This window comes from Episyrphus balteatus, chromosome 1, assembly GCF_945859705.1.
Source record: "Episyrphus balteatus chromosome 1, idEpiBalt1.1, whole genome shotgun sequence".
Classification (NCBI taxonomy): Eukaryota; Metazoa; Arthropoda; class Insecta; order Diptera; family Syrphidae; genus Episyrphus; species Episyrphus balteatus.
In genome coordinates this window covers 164,193,227-164,215,776 of record NC_079134.1, presented here as the reverse complement: position 1 = coordinate 164,215,776, position 22,550 = coordinate 164,193,227, and the positions used below count along the sequence as shown (strand labels likewise).

Below are 22,550 nucleotides of genomic sequence, written 5' to 3'. Positions count from 1 at the left end.
AAGTATGTAATATTTTTTGTTCGAGAAATGTGACATTTTCCTTTGGGAATCTAATTTCGACCACCTTTCCCAAATTTACTACTTTCAGCACTGATTTAATATAATCGGCTGCGATTCACCAGCTCCGCTGAGATGTATCAGTTTTGGTTTACGATAAACCAGTTTCGGATGCTATTTACAAAATTTGGACGTGATTAACCTTTTTCGGATACGATTCGGATCTCAGATAAGCCTGAGATTTAAGAGTTGTGGCTATTTCAGAATATAACAGGTTCAATAAAATTTTATACTTGATAAATTTTAAGTTTGAAAACATGAAGCAATTTTACTGTCAAACTCAATTTTAAGTACAAGCTTTTTTGACATTTAATTAGATTATTTTTCTTCAATTTTAACTTCATTAAAAATGATGCATACCCCCTATATGATTCAGCTGTGTCAAAATTTATTTAATTCCCAATTCAACAAAACACCTGAAGAAGATGGAATTCTTATAGAAATTTGTACAAATTGGTTTAATCATGCCTTCAATCATTGCTCAAAAATTTTAACAGTCAAACCTGGTTGCACAAAATTATGGAATCGAATTGTCAATTTAAAGAAATTAATATTTCAAGAAAATGAAACATCATTGTTGAGTGATAAAATTCCAATGCCAGTTCATCCAGATTTTTTAAGCATTGCGAATTGTCAAGAACTATCTGAGAAAGTTATTAAGGATTATATTCAATATATTCCTCGATACATGTCTGTAATGAAGGAGAATCAAATTCTTTGGCAATTCTTTTGGGAAATCCTGCAATTGGTTATAATTGTTATGTGTCTTTTTTATGTTAGAAGATGGGTTAACAAGAAGAATAGATTAGTCATTTGTAGGGGGAAACAAACTCAATTATTGGAATTGCTAAACTGTGAAAAGGATATCAACAGGATTCTTTATGAAACAAAATATTTGTCTATTGTTCCTGTTATTAATCCTCAATTACTTCGAATTGGATGTCCAGTTATTGGTTTGAGAATTAATAGAACACAGTTTGTTGATATTGAAAGGCTTTTTATTGGTTCAGCGGTAAGATCCTGTGAAAATCCTTCAGATGCAGATGTTTCCTCATCACAAGCTTCAAGATTTTTTCAAGCAACATCTGGTAAACATTTGTTGGTTATTAGCATTGATTTTGACAAAATTAAGGAAGATGAAATTGAAACTAAGAAATCTCCTAGAACTTCATTTATTCCTGTGGTACAAAAATCTGAGAAAAAAATGGGAATCAGAAGAAAACAACTATAATTTCATTTGCAATCGTATTGCAGTTTTGCTCGTTGTTTTTTTTTTTATTTAAATTATCATTAACATTATAAATTGTTTCTTAAAATTATTCACAAAAAATAATAAAAAATAAAAAAATAAAAATCAATTTACAGAATATTTAACAAAACAAAAATATAAAAAAAATCACAAAATATTTAAGAAAAAGAAAGAAAGATAGAAAAGAAGAAAATCTAGAAAAGTTCTGTGAAAAAAAAAAACTAATGCCTATCGGTTCATTTTATATTGCTGTCTTGTTCATAAACTGTTGTTTGAGAGAGAGAAATATATTGTTAAAGCTTATAATCCTTGCTATATTGCCAATGTAACGGTTTTTTTTTGTTTTTGTTTTTGTTTTTTTTTAGATTGAATTATCTATGAAAATGGCGACTTTATTTGAAGTTATATCTTGGTGGAGCATTAATTGCTCGCACTGGTGGTGGAGTTGGAATGTGTGCACCTTCAGCACGGTAACCATTTTCATCAGCAATGTATGTAATGGTATAGACTACACCATCGGGACCAGTGTATGAATAAGATCCTTGCATGACCTGTAATAATAAAAAAAAAATAAGAGAAAATTAAATTACATAAAAGAACTCATTCGAAATCATGAGAATCAACAAGAACGAAGTGTTATGTTTTTTTTTTTAACAAAAAAAAGAAAAAAAAAAACAGTTGTAGGACACATCATTTGATCAAAAATATATTGAAAAAAAGCAGTAATGCGAATTCTGCGTAAAATAAAAAAAATGGCTGAAAAAGTAAAATAACTAAGATTTTGCAAAACTTTGATTTAAAGGATAATATTTTCAAATTTTTCAAAATGACTCAAAACTTTAATCTTGAAGGTTTTGGTTTTAAGTCCGGTTTAAAAGTAAATGCCAAGTGAACATATTTTTTTTTGTGTGAGTTAAGTCGGAATCTTGTTTTCGAAATCTATCTCTTGGCAACAAACCTCTATTTCAAATGAAATAGTTTGTATTTGATTGGGCTTAAAACCACTAGAAAAACTATTTCTAAAGTATACTTGTTTTTGTTTTCATTAAAATGGCAGAAATATCCGCGATTGATAATAAAGAGTCGACTTTAAGTTTTTGGTACAATTTTCATAACAATTTTAAAAATGTATCAAATGAAAAGAATTTTAATTGACCTTCGAATTATATTAATAATTCTTAATCGGAAATTTTGTTTTATTTTCTTAGATACTAATTTGTAACAAACAAGCATTTATGTATTGGAAAAATTCATTAAATTGGTAATTTTTTGGAAAAATCTATTATGATTTGTACAATAACAATAAGGTGTATAAAGGGTGTGTTTATGTCTGGGATGTTGAAGGATTGTATATTATAGCTGTTAAAGAAGAGCCCCCTTCCTTATATACCAAAAATTTCTTTTCAAGAATTCATTTAAGATTTTTTTATAATGTCGCTTGCCTTCAGTATAATACAAATTAAAGTATTATATTCACTCGGGCGTATACGTACTTTTTTTTGAAAATTGTAAATTTGTGATGATATCGGCTGGGTTAGTTTGGGTTTTGTATTTAGAATGTTTATCGAAACCAGTTGTGAAATACATGTAAGCAAAATTATCAAACCTTGTTCAATTAAAAATTTGTTCGCAATGACTGAACCTTGACAAAACTACGTGGTCGTATAAAGAGTCAAACTCACTTGAAGATACTTTGTAGAAAGTTGTGTTATATGTAGATGACAAATTATTTTCTTTAAGCTTCTTGCCAATCTTATGAATAAGGCACTAATAAAATAGAAAACCGAGATACTCGTGCTTATATTGAAAATTGACAGTATAAGCATCGTTATTTGACAATTTTGAGAAAAACTAAAAATGCACTTGTATTATTTCAATTGCCACGTTTATAATGTGTACAAAGTTAAATTAAAATCGTTATAGCCGTTTTCAAAAAATTGCAATAACTCAAAAATTTTTTTTATAACTGCAAATAATAAACTTTAATGAAACTAGCTACTTCTTTGAATAACTGTAAAGTCATAGTATTATCCTTAACTATTGACTGCTGTTTTGCAGTTAAACTACTTGTTTAAAGTATTGATTTGAAGTCACTGCATCTTCAATATACTCAGGTTGAAATGATCTTCAAGATCCGCTTATGAGAAATTTGAAGGGGTTTGGTTTTAAAAAAAAAATATTATTAAACCAATTGCCTTAAGATGACTATAAACTGAACATTTTTATTTCACTATTATTTCAATGACTAAAAATATGCAATGATTTCCGTTAAAATGTTCATTAATGTTGCATACTTTTAGGTATTTTGAAAATTTTACAATTCGCCTGTGACTATGTATTTATAATTATTAAAGTCTTGCAGACCGTTTACGATCTAAAAAAAAAAAACCAACAATTTCTGTATTTACTCCAGTCAAAGCGTCATTTGACCTTGCGATGAGAGGCACTGTCTGTTTTTATTTCATGGATCGATGGGGGTATATTTAAAAGGCTTAAACCCAATTTCTCACCACCTGATCATTCTTTTTAGCGGAGTTATTCACAAAAATGCATTTTTTGGGATATTTTACTTCTAAGCTAATATCTTTGCTCCAGATTATCGTAGACCAAAAAATAAACATACATTCTCTTCCTTATAATATTTTCTATCGTTGTATGTAATTTCATTGTATTTGCGTGAGTAAATATAAAATGGCAGCCATTTAAAGTCAAATTCTTGTTGTTAAAAAACACATTTTTGTCATTATTTCGAAAAAAGCTTATATCATGATTAACATTTTTCTAACCTATTTTGTAGCCCTGTTCATGTCCTGCATTTTAAAGAAAAAATGAGCTCTTTATCACCAAAGATGGCCGAGCTATTGATAAATGAACGCATGCAAAACCGGTGCGAAAACACCCAAAAATATCGTTTTTTGGGAATAACTCCACTTCAGAATGTCCTACGGCCAAAAATAAAGCAATGAATTGTTCGTTACAACATTTTCTATAAATTTAGTGCACAATCTTTTTGTTGAAACAAATAAAAAATAAGTAATATTAAGTCAAAGTCGTTTTTTTGTTTAAGCAAACTCTTGCCTTATTATTTTGCAAACGGTGCGAGTATTGGCTAAGAAAATAAAATATTATTGTAGTCCTTTAAATTATCTACAATTAAAAAAAAAATTTAGCTTTCTACGACCCACGGGAGCCGAGCTATTATAATTTTAAGAAAGCATTAATCCGTACGAAAATTCAAAAAAATTTCCCTTGTTTATGATTCGAATACAAGTTCTCAGTGAGAGGGGTTGTTTTCATTGTTTCTTGTTATAAGAGAATTTGTCTTATGTTTGTTCGTTGGTCATTTGGACCTTTTTTAAAAAATTAATTACTCGGCTCGTGTGGGTCGTAGAGAGCTAATTTTTTTTTTAAATTGTAGATAATTTAAAGGACTACAATAATATTTTATTTTCTTAGCCAATACTCGCACCGTTTGCAAAATAATAAGGCAAGAGTTTGCTTAAACAAAAAAACGACTTTGACTTAATATTACTTATTTTTTATTTGTTTCAATAAAAAGATTGTGCACTAAATTGATAGAAAATATTGTAACGAACAATTCATTGCTTTATTTTTTGCCGTATGACATTCTGAAGTCGAGTTATTCCCAAAAAACGATATTTTTGGGTGTTTTCACACCGGTTTTGCATGCGTTCATTTATCAATAGGTCGGCCATCTTTAGTGATAAAGAGTTCATTTTTTCTGTAAAATGCAGGACATGAACAGGGCTACAAAATAGGTTAGAAAAATGTCAATCATGATATAAGCTTTTTTCGAAATAATGACAAAAATGTGTTTTTTAACAACAGGAATTTGACTTTAAATGGCTGCCATTTTATATTTACTCACGCAAATACAATGAAATTACATACAACGATAGAAAATATTATAAGGAAGAGAATGTATGTTTATTTTTTGGTCTGCGATAATCTGGAGCAAAGATATTAGCTTAGAATTAAAATATCCCAAAAAATGCATTTTTGTGAATAACTCCGCTAAAAAGAATGATCAGGTGGTGAGAAATTGGGTTTAAGCCTTTTAAATATACCCCCATCGATCCATGAAATAAAAACAGACAGTGCCTCTCATCGCAAGGTGAGGCCCTTTTTTCCGACGCTTTGACTGGAGTAATTGTTGTTAATTTCCAACCGGAAAACAGTGATGACCTTGAATATTTTTCTTCTCTAAATAAGTTTAACTTTGTTACTACTTGCAGCTGGACCTGAAAGATGGCACGATGCATAACTTTTGACTCTATTTTTAGCCTCATAATGATGGTAAATGGTAAATTTGAATATTTCATGGTCAACTTATAGAATCGAAAGTGCAATTTTCCGCTAAGTTTACTCTTAATTAACATTTCATTACAATTTTTTGATTTCTTATCTTTCCAAACCAAAATTTACTATACTGCATTTAAATTGAACGGAAATACCACAGAGAAAAAAAAACAAAAGAACTCACCTGAGCTTCCAATTGTGAGCCGGGATTCTTGAGGAAACCAGTCTCATCGGCCCGAATTCCATTGCTAGTTTCGAAACTGAAATTTATAAAAAAAAAAACTAAGTTAACAAACTGATGATAGCTTTTTTGAGTCTTTAATTCTTTCTATCTTAACGGAGTTGTGTGTTTTTGTGTGTGGGAGGATAGAGGTGTCATAAAAGTTGTAAACCCATCAAATTTCCACATGAGTGTTAGACCTTGTGTGTATATTTTGAATTCACTCCAAAGTTACACCTCTATAAAGCACCTATAGTCATTGTATAAAGTAGTTATAATATACTCACTTGTAAGCATATGAACCATCGGGATTTAAATCGTAATTTTGTTTCAAAATGACTGCATCACGTTCATAATTCGAATTCGTACGAATTGGGACTCCTCCACGTAATTGGGCGGATGCTACTCCAGCGCAAATGGCAACAATCAATGCTGTGACCTTTTCCATAATAAAAAAATAAAAGATGAATAAAAAAGAAGAACATAAGTCATAGTAGTTTTTGGCTAAAGAGGAAAAAAAATTATAATCATTTGAAGTTAATTTGAAGTCAGTGCGGATGGGTCATAGTATTTTTTTCTTAGAAGGTAAACCTATCTTATGACAATGAGGCGTATATTGAAAATTTGCATTAAATGTTTTGTTGAATTAATTGCACACTAAAAGGTGCAGCAGCAAGCAAACCAACCATAGCCATAGTAAGTCAGGCAGTGAAGAGAAGTCGGTGCAAGCTTATAACGACTATGCATCAGTCTAGGTTTAATGGCACGCATTCATATTCAAATTGGTTTGGTATTTTTAGGGTTAAAGGGGGTTGCTGTATGGTGGTTATTATGGTCGTTATTTTCATCTTATTATTTTTTTGTTGTCTGTCTTGAAGTGTGTTAACTATAAGGAGGAATTTTAGACTTATAATTTATTCATGACTTTTTTAAGAAATAAAGTGGTGTCTGGATGGTGTTAGTGGAAGACTTTTTTGACTTAGTTTTTATTTTAGAAAAGAATTTGAGATGAAGTAATTTGAAGACTATTTTTTAATGACTTTGATTTCAAATAAGAAGAAGAATTCTTTCATAGTTTTTTTTTCCAACTTCTTATAACTACTCAATTAATTCTTATTTCCTTGTGTAATATTAAAAGATTAATGATAAAGATTTTTTTTTTGTTCGGCAATACCAACAATTTTAATCGTAACACATTAACATATCAATGAGCATAATTACCAACATTTATTATTATGACTCGTCAATATCTTCTGGATGTATCTGGTAGCTACGAACAAGCTTTATGGTTTTTATATCACTTTGTTTGTTCATTGAAATAAATTTAATCAATTGCTGGCGATTTATTTGTGGAAAACAAAGTTGTAATGAAACACGTAATACTCTAAGTAATAGTGTAAAAGTGATTGAATGTGTAACTTTTGTTTAAGAGCTTTGAGATTTAGAACTTTGAGATAATGTAGGTATTTTCTATAAGAAAGTAATATTTCTTATCTGAGAAATGTGATTGACAAGGTTATCCTTTAGAATATTTTCATGAAAAATGTTTTTAATTATATGTTATTGAAAATAGAAAAACCCAGTTCGCTTTCATAATAATTATTTCTTATGACAGATTTTAGGTACATCGAACTTGCAAATGCAGTGGCACAAACGATTCTTTTAATTGTGCTAACAGGATGCTACATAAGGTTTATTGTGCATTTTCTTTCTAATAACTTTTCAATAATAATTATTATTTGCATGCAATAAAATAAGAACCTTTTGAATGACAAAAAAAAAAAAAAATAATTGTTTGTTATTTAAAATATCGTGCTTTATAAATGTTTTACCTCCAAAAATATGTGTAAACATTAATTATTTTATATTCTTTTACAGTTTAAATTCAAAATATTAAAATTGTTTTCGTAAAAAAAGATTACTTTCCAAGAAATACCGCCAGTCACAACTTTGAAATTTCAAGTATTTCACATGTTTGCTGGGAAATTCGTTTTTAGTTCCCCAAAAGGCTTGTTAAATAGCATTCATAAAAGAATGATTTTTAATTAACTTTGATCATTAACTTCGTAGGAAATTTAAAAAAGTACGCAGAGGAAAAAGACATGCTTAAAACAAGATTATGTTTGCCAAACAAATTTTCGTCTCAAAGCGGACAAATCTTTTAAATTTCTTGAATGTGCTAATTTAAGGGGTTAAATATAGTTGTAATTATGAAATACATCTATACTTTTTTGCATATTTTGAATAAACATATATTTAAAAATATTGGTACTGCAATTAGTAACGGAGAAATTAGCGTTTTTGTAAAGACATTTTAACTTAGTTTACATAGTTCCTACAATTTTTAAACGCATTTTTCTCGAAATGATGTTTTCAAAGTCGGTGAGCAAAATTTCTAATAAACGACTAAACCGATCAGCTTGAAACTTTTACACGATCTTCTTATATACTTTTGATAGGTAATGAACGATGGAATAATTTTTCTGACAATAATTCAATTTTTTAAGCCACTTTAAAGTGAAATTTTTTTTGGTAAAAACCGATTTTTTACTTTGGAAAGCCGCCATTTTGTCAAAAATCAAAATTTTGACTTTACCTTCGTTCATTGCCTGTATTCATCTATTCTAAAAACGAATCTTTTGGTTTTTCTTATTTTAAATAAGTTGAAGTCCTCTAGGAGATCAACTACAAAAATAACCGAACTCAATATTTTTGTAAACACATCGCGAATTCTTAAAATACATTAAATTCGCTATTATGTCCATTTATTGTATAAATTGTTTTATTTGAAATCCTCTTCACAAAAAAATTCACGAAAAAGCACGATTTTTCGCACTAACAACTATATATTATAACCCCTTAAAAAAATCCTTTAAATTTATTAAGAAAATCTATTTATTTTTATGTGAAGACATTTTAATTTAAAAAGACTTGAACAAAATTGAAAATTGCAGCCACTGGGAATTGATTCTACAACTTTTGCGTCATTAGGCGATTGCTTTCCCAGCAGGCTGAAGTTTAATAAAAATTTTTAAAAAAATTTAAGAAGATTTCCACATTAATTTTACATGATGTCCTTTTTTTATGAAAATCTTTTAATATTAATAAGGGTTTTTTCAAAAATCAAGTTCCTAAGTAGAAAAAATATTTCAAAATAATAAAAAAAATCCCCTAATTTTTGCAAATTTTTATTTTGACTCTAGATGGCGCCCCAATAGAGTTTAAGTTTTTTCTAATTAGAAATATGTAGGCAATTTTTTTTTTAAGATATAGTAGACTTAAAGTAAAAATGTTTGATGAGGTTCTTGTCTACATAAAACACCGCTTTGAAAAAAAAAAATCATTTTTTCCAGGGGTTTAATTAGGATTATGCTTGTTTTAATAAAACATGCTTGCTTTATAAAAGAATTTTTGAAATTAAAAAAAAAAAAAAAAAAAATGAAAAGCAAGTATTTCCAAAGGTTTACCGAAGTAAGAAGCTTTATAAATCAGAAAATTCTAGAAAAATTTAAAGCAATCCCTGTCGAAAGATTTCTTCCTTCTATAATGAAAGGGAAAGCAGTAGTCTTGAGTACTTAAAGTTTGAGAATTCCCACTCGAATATTACAAGTAAAATTTTTCAAATAAATAATTCATATAAAAAAAAACCTTTTAAACTCAGTTCCGTTTCAATTAGGTATTCAAAATTTACTTGGTTTTCCAAAAGAAGTTTAGACCCAAGTGCTTAGGATCAAGGATTACAATGCAATTGTTTTCACTAAGAAATTTAACTATTTGAAAAATTTCAGTTTAAATCAAACAGATGCATATTAAATTAAAAACAGAATATTGCTTAAAGCTCGAGTAATAACAAATCGATATCTGTTTAATTTAACAAAAAAATGAGTTTCTCTATTTTTTTTTATATTAATAACTTCCTAAAAGGTTAATACTGATATTTCGTATATAATAGTGGAGAGTAGGCAGTTAGACCGATAAAAGTTCTTAGCAATCTTATTAAAAAAGGATATTTTTTAAAGATAACTATCCTTGATCACTGTTGTATAAATTTTTCACTTATAAAGGGGTCAAATTTTCTATTTTTTTTCCAAACTATTGCACTTTTATTTGTGTTAACTTCAAATTCACTTCAAGTCCTTTTTTCTATTGTTAAATAATTTCACAATTTTAGAACACTTCGATTTTACTTACGATTTTCATAATTATTTATTACGTTTAATTTTTTTTAGATAAACAAAAAAATGTAAGGATATTTATATCACAAGTCCCGAGTTTAAATTCTAAAGACGACTCTAGTTAGATACTCTATAAGAGAGTTACAATTTTGTGATGATGCTTTGTCCATAGAAGGCATCCGTTTATATACCAATTTTTAAGTTTTTTCACACCACCAACTATAAGCTTATACCAAAAGTTCAATTGCAATGTACTATACACGAATAGGTACACAAGATGCAGCAAGCACATGGCATGGATGTTGTACAGTACAGCCCCCACCCTTACCTACCTTATAACCTAATGCATGAAGGGGCGTCATGTAGTTTTTTTTTTTTATTTTCAATTTTTTTTTTTAACATCTGTTAGATGTAAAGAGCGCGCCAAAACTAATATACGGCTAATATACAAATACATTATTGTATTATAATAAATACATGAAAACATTTACTATACGAGTATGTAGCTAAAGTTGAATCTTGATCCGATGACTTGGTAATCTTAATTTATTTAATTCTCTCTCACAACATCAACAAGAGTGACGAGGAAAATGAAGATGAAGAAGAAGGCAACTTGTTGTGGTAAACGATTGTTTGCCGGCAATCAGTGATGTTATACTGTTACGTAAATAAGTTCAATATAAAACATAGTGACCTATAGGTACTAAGGTGCGCCTTATTTTCAAACTTTTGAAATTACATTCTCTCAACCCGTCAAATGGTTCCATTCATAAAAAAAACCGTAAGCAAAAATTTTCTAAATCCGATAAAATTTAGGGGTCGCTATTGGGCTTTGAAAATTGGCCTGGTCAGCCCAAATAACAAAAACTATTTTAAGTTTCAATCTTCAGCCGAAAAATCAGCTTCTATTTAAAATTTCTAGTTCCCTGTAATTTTCTATCGGAAAAATATCTGTCAAAACCCCTCCCCCCAAAAAAAATTGCCCCGTCCCCTACCAAATTTATTGCCATCCGAAATATACTCCTTTGGGAATTTGGTGCCATTTGTTCAAAATTCTTCAATATTCCTTCTAAAATTTTTAGAGAGCTTTAATTTCATTTTGTTTTAGACGAGTAGACATATTTTGGTAAGTTTTCTGTATATATTATAAACCATAATTTTCGATAATACTCTCTTCTTTCTAAAAAAAGACCTCTTGACAACTGAAGATACACTGGAAAAAAATTTTTATTTCAGTTTTAGTTAAAACTATCTAGGATGTCAACAGCGCACGTCTTTATCTAACAGTTAACACCAATTATACGGAAAATTTCATTTTGACATTTGTAGCAAAAATTAAAAAAAAAAATTTCATCTACGAGTAGATTTATAAAAAAACACCATTAAAAAATTTTTTTTTTTCAAAATTATTTAAATTTTTCGCAAAATTATAAAATGAAATTAAAAAAAAAAATTATACTTTTTCCAAAGCATTTGTCTTCACACTTTTACATCAGAAGCGTTTTTTTTTTCTGTTGACCGATTAATAAGTCTGGATTTTTACCAGTATGAAAATGTATACAAATTTGCACACTTAAAAAAAAATATAGCAGCCTTTAGTTATATTGCCTTTCCTTTGATATATCACACATAACGGTACGCGCTGTACAAGTTACACAATCTTAATATGAAAAACTTGAAAAATACCTCCAAAACACCTGTGGAGATCTATTGCCGATGACTCAGTTTTTAAATTTCGACATGGTTGGCTTTAAAAAATTCTTCTTTTTTTTGTAGGCATGGTAGAAATATGATTGAAGCGTCATATAAAATGTGAAATAATAAGCTTTTAGATGATATAAAATCAATTATAAGTTGTCATTTAGAAAAAATATTTTTAATGCTGTTAGAAGAGAAAAAAAAATGATTTTTTTGCTTTTTTGATGAAAAGTGATTGAGTTCAAAAAATTCTAGCTCTTTTTGTAGATGTTGTATAGACTAGACATGGTCCATATAAATATTTTGAGCAGAAACAATAAACTTTCAGATGTTATAAAATTTTATAGGTTTAGGTTGTCATATTAAAAACATGGATTTAAAGTCGATGAAATAAAAAAAAAGGTAGCTAGATTTTTTCAATTTTTTTTTTGCAAGCAAAATGATTTTTTATGGTTTCGTTTCTACCACCTGTGAATTAAACACATAATTTTTAAAATTTTTTTTCTTTAGAAATCTTAAATCTTATATTGGTCTTTTGAGAATTCAGTTGTTGTACCAATTCAAAAAATCGAATCTGTCTGATGAAATAAGAATTACTTAGGTTTCTATTCTGGGGCCATTATTTTTTACTTTTTATTATTAAATTAAAAAATATGTCAAAATGTTTGGCTCGTTTAAAATCCACATACCTAATTTTGTCCAGCGCGTAGAAATTTGTGAATTTTTTTTTTGTGAAATTTTTTACTTTTCTAAAAAAAAAAAACGCTCCAATAAATGTTCAAACATTTTTAATACAAGAATTCATTCATTAATACTTTTTACATTTCTTATAAAGTTACTGATTATATTAAATTATTAAATTTATTTAATTTGGATTGCTTCATATTTAGGAAACAGAAATTATTTTGGTATTTTCCGTAGTGAGTATCTATTCCGAATAATTTTTTTTGAAACAAAATAGCTTTAAAAATCTTGTAAGAATTTTAATCAACTCTCCTTTGACATTAAAAAAAAAAAACAATACTCGATTTTTTGTCCGCTTTTAAAGATCTGAACTTAACCCGGTCAGATATAACTTCGCGACAAAAGTTGATAAGGGTGATACTTAGAGAGGTTAATGGTTAAGGAGTTAAAGAAAAAAATAATCACATTGTTTTTTTTTTTAATAAAAGGCTTTATTTTTAAAGAAGCCAGAGTTGCAGAATTCACAACTTAAGTAGGCCAATTTACCCATTGAAAGTTTACCCATTGAAGCTGTTTTGAAACACTTGTGGAATCAATGGGAATAAGACTTGTATAGGGTCCTGTGCAACGCCTAGTCCTTGATTAATAGGGTCCTCTGCAAGGTTTAGTCCCATATCTGCAGCGCCTTGAGCTATTTGAAAAGGCAGAGCTACAGCTGTTTCGCTGACTCTATTCTCATCTGCTTCTGCTTGTGCAATTGCTTCCTGATCTGGTTCACTTTTACGAAGATCCGACGATCCTAATAATCCTAGTCCTAATAATCTTTCTGCATTCACTTCAAAGACTGAAAAGATCAAAGAGAACACAACAAGAAAGACAAAAAAACGCATATTAAAAGTTAGTTTTCGATTAAAATGTAGGTAGAAATTGTTAGAGTTATGCGATGAAACTGTTAGAATTTGCAAATATTTCACTTTCTTTTATATCTCAAAAAAAGTGTTGATATTCTGATTAAACATTTTAAACAAACAAAATTTACCCAATATAAAAAAAAAACAAATATTTAATATTTCAGCTTAATTCTAATAAATAACATTTTTATAATACAACGATGTTTTTTTTTGAAGTACACAAATCTAACTAAAATTTGTATAACTATCATGTGATATAATAAATAAGGGAATTAAGTTTTAAATTTTATGGGCTAAAAAACACTTTCTTATCTTTAAGTTCTTTCCCAGACATTGGTTTAGCTATGTTTTTGTGTAAAAATAATAATAAATTGTATGAATTTTATTTGACATTTAAAAAGAAAAAAAGCGCACTTTCATCAATACAAAATTTATCAAAAAAGAATACAGAATTTTGAAATCCAGAATTTTGTATCTACAGAATTTTAGAATACAGAATTTTGAATTTATAGAATTTTAAAATGCAGAATTTTGGAGTACAGAATTTTGGAATCCATAGTTTGGCACATACAGAATTTTGACCGCAACCCAGTTATGACTGCAGGGACTCGGAATTCACATTATAAATACAATTAGAATGGATACGTTTTTGAGGTATGATTTTTCAAAATTATATCTGGAGTAATAAATTACCAACCTGAATAGAAGATTCGGTATCCAGAAAGCTGCATAAATATGCAATAAACAAAAAGATAAGTGTTCTGGATCATCTCAGAAGTTTAAGTCCAATGAATCAAAACATTTTTTAAAAATCAATTTTTTTCAAGGAAATTTTTGAAAAAAAAAAAAAAATAAAGGTTCTAATTCGAAGAAAAACAAAAAATCTCTTGTATCTTTGAATTTTTAAAAATTTTACGTGTTGTTTAGTGCAATTTTTAAGAAAGATTACAATTCACTCTACTTTAAAATCTTTGAATCTATATAGTCTAAGATCCCGCTATAGGGCGACCTACCCTCGCCGATATACCAGTTGAGAGTGATATTTTCTGAAAGGTAGTTTCTAAGGAATAAAATTGCACATGGGTTGCCTAGCGGTATCCTGTCAAAGCATAGGGTTGCCAAGCCTTAAAGCTTATTTTTGCGTATTTTTGAATACGCGTTGAAAAATTGCATTTTTCAACTCCCCATAAAGCTTGTTGTTGTCCATTCAAAACCTTCAATATAAATTAATTTCACAGGCAGTATCACAGCGCGTATGAAAAAGCCATAAACAAACCCCTTCTAATAATACTATTATTTGCAACCAAATTTTGACGGGAAAACGGGTCGTTATTCTGTATTCCAAAATTCTGTATGACCAAAATTTAGTATCTGAATACAAAATTCTGTATGAACAATCGAAGTAAAGTCTGAACCCTGTTGAGGGTTCGCGACATATGTAACTTGAATAAAGAAGTTTTTTACGGTCCAGAACGGACGTTTTTAGTCCTCAAAATTTTAGTCTTAAATGTCAAAGTTATTAAAAATTACACGGTGTTACAAAAATGAGGTTTCAAAATATACGAGGGCGGAGACCTATCAGGTTTTGTAGAGCTAGTCGCACTGATTACGAAACGGTATTTGAAAATCCCCTAACACCCCCAAAATCTGAAGTTACGGGCAAAAAACGGTTTTTTGGACCTTCACCCATTGAAAAAATTCTAGCTTCGACAATTTTGTACCCATTTTCGATTTTTTTTTTTTTCTGATAGAAGATAAATATACCTTTTCAACAATGTATAAAACATGTAACTCGGTTAAACCACTTAGAATTTATAAGCTGTCAAAGTTCAAAAATTCCATTTTTTTCGTCATTTGCCCAACTTCGGCATCAATTTAAAGTATATGTTTTCAAAACAACATGCTATTTAAAAAATATATTCATAAACTATATCTATTTCAAAATCAATCGAGGTATTTTTTATGAAAATCACTTCAAAATTGGCTTAGAAAAAAAAAATTTTCGATTTCAACCCAGATACCGAAATTCGAACTTTTAGGTATAGAACAAAAATGTTGTTTCGGCACGTAGTAGGATAACTTGGGCGCCAGGATTTGATAACGGGTTTTTGTAGAGGAGCTCAATACAAACATTTTTTTCTTTGGGAGGGGGGTCTATCTCTCCCCGTTTAGGTGGGAGGGGCAGTTTTCTAAAACAAATTATCAAAATAAAAAAAAATTATTAAAAAACAACGGCAACACTTACAGTAATAAATGATACCATTTCCGAAAGGAAAAATTGTAAATTTAATTCTTATTTTTAAATCAATATAACATAACCAATAGTTTTTGAAATAATCGATTTCAAAGTTAAAAATAACCATATTATAAATTTTAGTACTATCCAAAATAAATGTTTTTTTTTAGTTGCTTGGACGAACGTAAGTACTAAACTAAAGAATCCAACTTCTATTGACAACGTAGCAGAGAAGAAAGTCCGTCTTAGAAAACTTGAAGCTTTGTCAACTCTGAAAATTATACAAAAATTCGTCAGATGGAAGCCCTCAATAAAATTTCTTAACAATAGTTTTAAGATTAAAAAAATTATTAATAATATCTAAAGTTTAGACTCATGACGAAAAATGTTTATTTTCATCCATTTTTTTAAGTTAAGTTCATATTTATGTGTATTAAGAATCATGTACACACAGTATCTTAAATAATATTTTGAAATTTATTAGAAAAATAAATGCGATTTAAAGATTTACAATATAAAAGTATTTTGAACTTTAAGAGAAAGTCGTGATGCATTTTATTTTACTTTTTATTTTTTTCAACAAACTTTTTTTTAATATTTATATATATAATATCTCTTAGGAAGAAATGAAGTATTTTGTTTATATTGTATAACAAAATTGGCTGTGTAATTATGAAGTTAAAAGTTAATAACAAGAAAAATATGCTATTTTTTGATAAAAGCGGCAACTTCATATTTATTATTTGTTATCGTAATTCGATATTTTTGAGAACATCTAAAAACGTAATTTATTTTTAGAATCATTCCATTTTCTAGATATTCGTAATAGCTCAAAACCGTTATGTTGGGAGATATCCATGAAGATATAGTGGAGATATTAAGAAATTAAAAAAAAAAATTTACCATGAAAATTACAACAACCGAAAAAAATTATCTGTACCAAATTTCAAACAAATCAAATTTTGAGTTTATGCGTCGTCCACCTGTCTATAAGCCTGTTAATTTATCACCAGTTAACACTTTTGACGGAAATTTTTATATTTCATCAATTTCTTTAGTACAATAAAAACTAAGAATTATGTTTGTAGAGTTTTAAATTTATTAAAATAATAATATACAATTTAAAAATTTAACAAAATTATATGGAAAAATAAAACAAAAAAACAAAAAATATGTTAAGGTATTTATTTTTACATCCTTATACTTTCACACCAGCATCGGTTTTTCCTGCTTAGTCAATTTCATTTTGTACTTCTTCAAGGGCGAGCATCAACATTAGCAACTTTAGGAACATTTCGAATATCTTTTGTTGCTTGGTCAACGATTGAGTTCCGGGGTTGAAGTGTATCACCAATACCATAACCAGCTGCATTCACTTGAAACATTGAAAGAATCAAAACGAAAACGGCAAAGAAGGCAAAAAAACGCATTTTGAAAGTGATTTCCGAAACTTGTTAGACTAATATTTTTTAACTGTTAAAATTTGAAAATATTTCACTTCTTTTATAACTAAAAATGTTTGTTGATTTTTTGATAAAAAAATAATAGTAAACAAACTAATTTTTTTGAAAAATAAACTTTCATTATCGCAGACTTTAAATCAAAATATTTGTTGACTTGTACATCCATATCTTTTAAGCTGTAAAATTATGAACTTGTTTTTTTTTTTGTGTTTTTATAACTATTATGTGAGTTTGTTAAATAACAGAATTATGTTTTGAAATAAATTAATCTTCCAGACATTTGTCAAGGAAACTACTTTTATGGTTATAAATTTTAACTTGCGAAATAGGTACTATAGGGCAAGTTTAGGATTCGTAAAAAAATAAATTGCACGACTGGGGTCGCACGTACTTGCTTTTATGCTTAAAGTAACTATAATGTTAAAGCTTTTTATTCAAGAAATTTAAAATTCGATATTTTGAAGAAATTTCATAAGTAGTATAAAAAAATTAAATCTGTTTTTATAATTAATAAAACTCCGTTTTAAAATATCTTAAAAAAAAAAACAAATATGCCATTTTGTTTCTCGTATAAAAAGGTATTTTTAGAAAAAAAATTTTGAAAATTGTAGGAGCCGTTTTTTAAAAAAATAATTTTTTATATATAAAATTTTTTTAACATTTTTCAAAAAAAAAGTTGGTATGCCATTTTGAAGAAATAATTAATTTACACATAAAAACTAAATTTCAAAATTTTTCATTGATCCGTTTTCAAAAAATTGATTTTTCAAAAAAAAATTTTGAAATATTTTTTAAAAAACCAAAAATGCGTTTTTTGAAAATTTTCTAAAATTTTAATATTATCTTTACTTACACATTTTTGTGTAAAAATTTTCATTTAAATCGGGTTAATTTTGTACGAGATATTCAGAAACGAAAAAAAACGTTCTATGACAGGTACCGTTAATAACGGTACAAAAAATATTTTTTTTATTTAAAAAGTTGGCCCTTATGTGTAGTATTACACACAAAAATTTTAATCAAAATCGTTAGAGCCGTTTTTGAAAAAAGTTAACTTTTCTATTTCCGTTATATGGCAGGTACCGTTAGTTTTGGTCATAAAAAAAAAATTTCAATTTCCCCTCTAGGGAATCACCAAAAACTGCTAACTACCAAGTTTGAAGAAAATCACTTCACTCATTTAGGCTGCAGCTCCAGATAGAGACAGACAGACAGACAGACAGACAGACAGACAGACAGACAGACAGACAGACAGACAGACAGACAGACAGACAGACAGACAGACAGACAGACAGACAGACAGACAGACAGACAGACAGACAGACAGACAGACAGACAGACAGACAGACAGACAGACAGACAGACAGACAGACAGACAGACAGACAGACAGACAGACAGACAGACAGACAGACAGACAGACAGACAGACAGACAGACAGACAGACAGACAGACAGACAGACAGACAGACAGACGGACAGACAGACAGAATTGCCGGACCCACTTTTTTGGCATTCTCCATCATCGTAATGTCGTGTAAAATTGTTATCTCGAGTTCAATTTTTTTTACGAATCCTAAACTTGCCCTATACCTAGTACCTATATCGCAAGTAAAAAATCGAACTCGAGATAACAATTTTACCTGAAATTACGATTATGGAGAATGTCAAAAAAGTGGATCCGGCAATTATGTCTGACTGTATATACCTCCAGCCATAAGCGGATCCAGGGGGGGGGGGGGGCACGGGGGCACGTGCCCCCCCCCCCCAGAACTTAAAGTTCATACTTAAAGGAAATCAAACTATAAGAGTTTTTAAAATATATGAATAATAACAGAAAGAACTTGAGTGAAACTCTTGTCTATTTCTGGCTGAAAATGCGAATTTTATTGTTTGTTGCATCCCTTTCCCATGAAAAGCTCCACCTCACAAATAAATAAACGGCTATTTGTTGGGTACACACGAATTTTTTTTTCGATTTAAGAAAAAGTGAATTTTCAAAGTGATTTTGGTGAAAAATTTTGATATGGACATCGAATGACATTGAATGATATTCTAAAAAAAAATTAATTGTATATGCAACTCTATTTTTTCATACGGAGGGGTTAAAAAATTTGCACTTTTCTCGTTGTTTTTTTTAACATTAGTGTTTTCAAAATAGCGGAACACGCCACAACATTGCATAAACTATATATTATAGAACTGCTGGATATGTAGAACAAACTTGCATTTTAGAAGTTTGCCCAAGTTTGCACCCCGAAAATAAAGACCCCTTGAAAAAAACTCCTCAAAAGCGACCCTTACTTATAGATTTTTATAAATATTATTTTATTGAGAAAATTTCTCCAGGGATACTTTTAAAAATATGTTTCAAATTTCAAAAGAATTGATAACATTAGTGGTGGGGATAACGATTTAAAGTTTTGAACTCTGGACTAAAAGACTAAAACGTTCCTAAGGGAAGTATTAAAATACTCAGAACTTAGTCAATTTGGCTGCAAGAGACCTACAATTTGAACACAATATTCTTGAGATATAAAACAATTTAACCCCTTGTAGCCCCATGTGACATTTCTGTAACAAACCGAAAAAGATTGCATAAAAGCTCTACAAACTATTTTTTTTCTTTTGAAGCTTCTAATATAATCTTTAAGTATTGCTTTATCGAAATAGTATACCTACTTCAAATTTCTAATAAATAGCACCAATAGTTTTTAATTGACAGTTAATGTTGAAAGTTGGGCTTTTTTTGAAAATAAGCTAATTTGTGTAAAAACTACGAAATTCAGAAAAAAAAAAAGTTTTCATTAGTTTATTTTATTTTATTTTTGGATTTTAGGAAAGTGCCTAAAAATTAATATTAGATAGTTTTTTGCCTGAATTTTTGCATTTTTATATAAAAATAAATTATTTAAACTTTTTTTTACTCCCTAAATATCAAAAAAAATAAGTAAATAATGACTTTATTGAATTTTTAAAAAATACGTGTTTTATTAAAGATAAAGGCCATTCGATTGACTTATTAATTTTTAAACTTACGACCTTGGGTTACAAAAGGTTAATGCAAATAAAAAAAAAAAACAAAACTGGGTTTCCCAGCAAAAAAGTATGATTCAGTTTTTTTGTTATTCTTAGGAACTTTAATATTTATTAGATTGAAGTCTTTAGTATTTGACTAAAAACTACTTGATCATTAACTAATATTATAATTATGTCCATAATATTGCAAAATTTTATACAAAATCAATTAAAAAACATCAACATTTTTTTTTTTCAAAATTTCATCTTTAAAACTTAATTTCTCAAAAACTATTTGATGAAACAACTTAAGTCAAAAAATAAAATAAAGAATAGATTACTAACTTTAATATAGCACAGGATTGTAAGTGCATTTTCAGATTTTTTATATTTTTTTTTCTCCCGGATAATCCAGGGGTAAGTGGGTAAGCACTTAAGTGGTTTTTACTGTAACAAGAAAATGAAAATTTTTCCTTCCGAATAACTTTTTGGTCATTTGGTACCTATTTGATGTGGGAAATATTTTTGGCCAGGTTTTAGACCACTGTGGGTCGTTAAAATTTTCTGCTTGTTAGTCAGTCGTATGATAGGTACTTCACTTTATTTCTAACTGTTATTGCTGTTTTTTTGCCAATCCATCCCTTGTGCCCCCCCAGAAAAAAATCCTGGATCCGCCCCTGCCTCCAGCTACAGCCTAAACGAGTAAAGTGATTATTTTCAAACTTCGTAGTTAGCAGTTTTAGTGTTTCCTTAGAGGAGAAATTGAAATTTTGTTTTATGACCAAAACTAACGGTTACTGCCATATAACGAAAATAGAAAAGTTAGTTTGTTTCAAAAACGCCTTTAACGATTTTGATTAAAAAAGTTTGTAGTATTACACATAAAGAGCCAACTATTGAAATAAAAAAATGTTTTTTGTACCGTTATTAACGGTACCTGCTATAGAACGGTTTTTTGGTTTCTGAATGTCTCATACAAGATTAACTCGATTTCAACAAAAATTTTTATACAAAAGCGTTCAAGTAAATTCAATGCTAAAATTTTAGAAAATTTTCAAAAAGCACATTTTTGGATTTTTAACAAATATTAATTTTTTTTTTTTTGAAAAATCAATTTTTGAAAACGGGTTTGGTGAAAATTTTTGAAATTTCGTTTTTTTGTGTAAATTAATTATTTCCTTAAAATTGCATAGGTACCAACTTTTTTTTTGAAAAATTTTAGAAAATTTTCATATATAAAAAATTATTGTATTAAAATACTGCTCAAACGATTTTCGAAATTTTTTTTCCAAAAATATTTTTTTTTTACAAGAAATCAAATGGCATACTTGGTTTTGTGTAAAAGATCATTTAAAACGGTGTTTAGTCAATTTACAAAAACAGATTTTATTTTATTTTTTACTACTTATGAAATTCCTCAAAAATATCAAATTTTAACTAATTTATTGTTCTATAAAAAGCTTTAACATTAGAGTTACTTTTACCATAAGAGCAAGTACGTGCGACCCCAGTCGTGCATTTCATTTGTTCTGATTGAAGATTTGCTAAACTTCAGGTTAAAAGTACAAATTCTTTTTTTTTTCCATTTTCATGGACCACTTTGATATAACATCACTGATCGAATACGCTGCTGACAACAATTGCCTTGATTTAGTTGGGCGCATAAAACGTTTTAAGCTATATACAAGTTTTAAACTTCGGACAAAGCGCAACGATGAAGCGACAAGCTTTTCCGTATGAACAAAAAAAAAAAAAAAAAAAATAAAAACCGCATAAAAATCCATTGACAGGTGGGGGATATGAATGAATTGAGAAGATGCACTCTGCAAAAATAAGTTGTGTTTAACACACAAAGAAAGATATTTGACAAAAGAGGTGGGACATTATTTCTGCCTTTGCTATATCGTAACAAGTTATATGCAGTTGTTGAGAGTCTCTATAATACCGGTGTGCCGCAGTGCCGGTGTGCATCACATTTTTAGATGCCACAAAGTGCCGCTGGCCAATTCTGTGAAATAACCCCACATCACCACAATATTACCGTCCTCGAAATAAAAGAGGGAGTCTACCAATTCCACAAAACCCACGGATATGAGCTGTTCGGTTATTAAATACGCCATTTAAGCGAGGAGATATTTTCGCAAGAGGGAGCGCTCTGCGGTGGTGGTTTTATATGCATTCTTTGATTGGGAACACGGTAATTATCTTCTGTGCTACTATTATATCGCATTGGCATCCACAAATCTAGACAATATTTCTCTGTAGCATTTCGCAAAAGAAAAAAAGTGCAAGGTGATCTTCATTTAATCATCATCATATAGATCCTCAAGTTTGGATAGTCTATAGAGATTGGAGACTGGACATGGACAGTGGTCGGTTGATTTTTATTATAAAATGATTTAATAGGAAGTTATTGGAAATTTACAGTTGCTTTTGTAGATAACCCTTTGACTTAGAAGATAAGTATATTGTTTGTTTAGACATAAGTTTCATGGGTTACAATGGAAATAATAGTTGAAAAG

The 22,550-nt window shown here is 28.9% G+C and overlaps 2 protein-coding genes across 3 annotated transcripts; one reads left to right on the top strand and one right to left on the bottom strand.

The window, feature by feature from the left end:
- The first annotated feature begins 342 nt into the window (after nt 1–342).
- Nucleotides 343–1,288, top strand: LOC129911834 (uncharacterized). The gene has a single exon (XM_055989797.1). It carries the CDS (start codon nt 407–409, stop codon nt 1,286–1,288), a length of 882 nt encoding a protein of 293 aa, XP_055845772.1. The 5' UTR covers nt 343–406.
- LOC129906753 (endocuticle structural glycoprotein SgAbd-2) lies at nt 1,289–10,192 on the bottom strand. 2 transcript variants are annotated; one of them, XM_055982648.1, is made up of 4 exons: nt 10,038–10,192; nt 6,134–6,285; nt 5,811–5,886; nt 1,289–1,857 (listed from the first exon to the last, which is right to left on the bottom strand). In XM_055982648.1, the coding sequence occupies exons 1-4, from the start codon at nt 10,044–10,046 to the stop codon at nt 1,699–1,701; spliced, it is 396 nt and encodes a 131-aa protein (XP_055838623.1). In that variant the 5' UTR covers nt 10,047–10,192; the 3' UTR covers nt 1,289–1,698. The 2 variants fall into 2 exon arrangements, with proteins under 2 accessions (XP_055838623.1, XP_055838624.1); XM_055982649.1 differs by lacking the exon at nt 10,038–10,192 and having other exon boundaries at nt 6,134–6,294.
- Between the last annotated feature and the right edge of the window lie 12,358 nt (nt 10,193–22,550).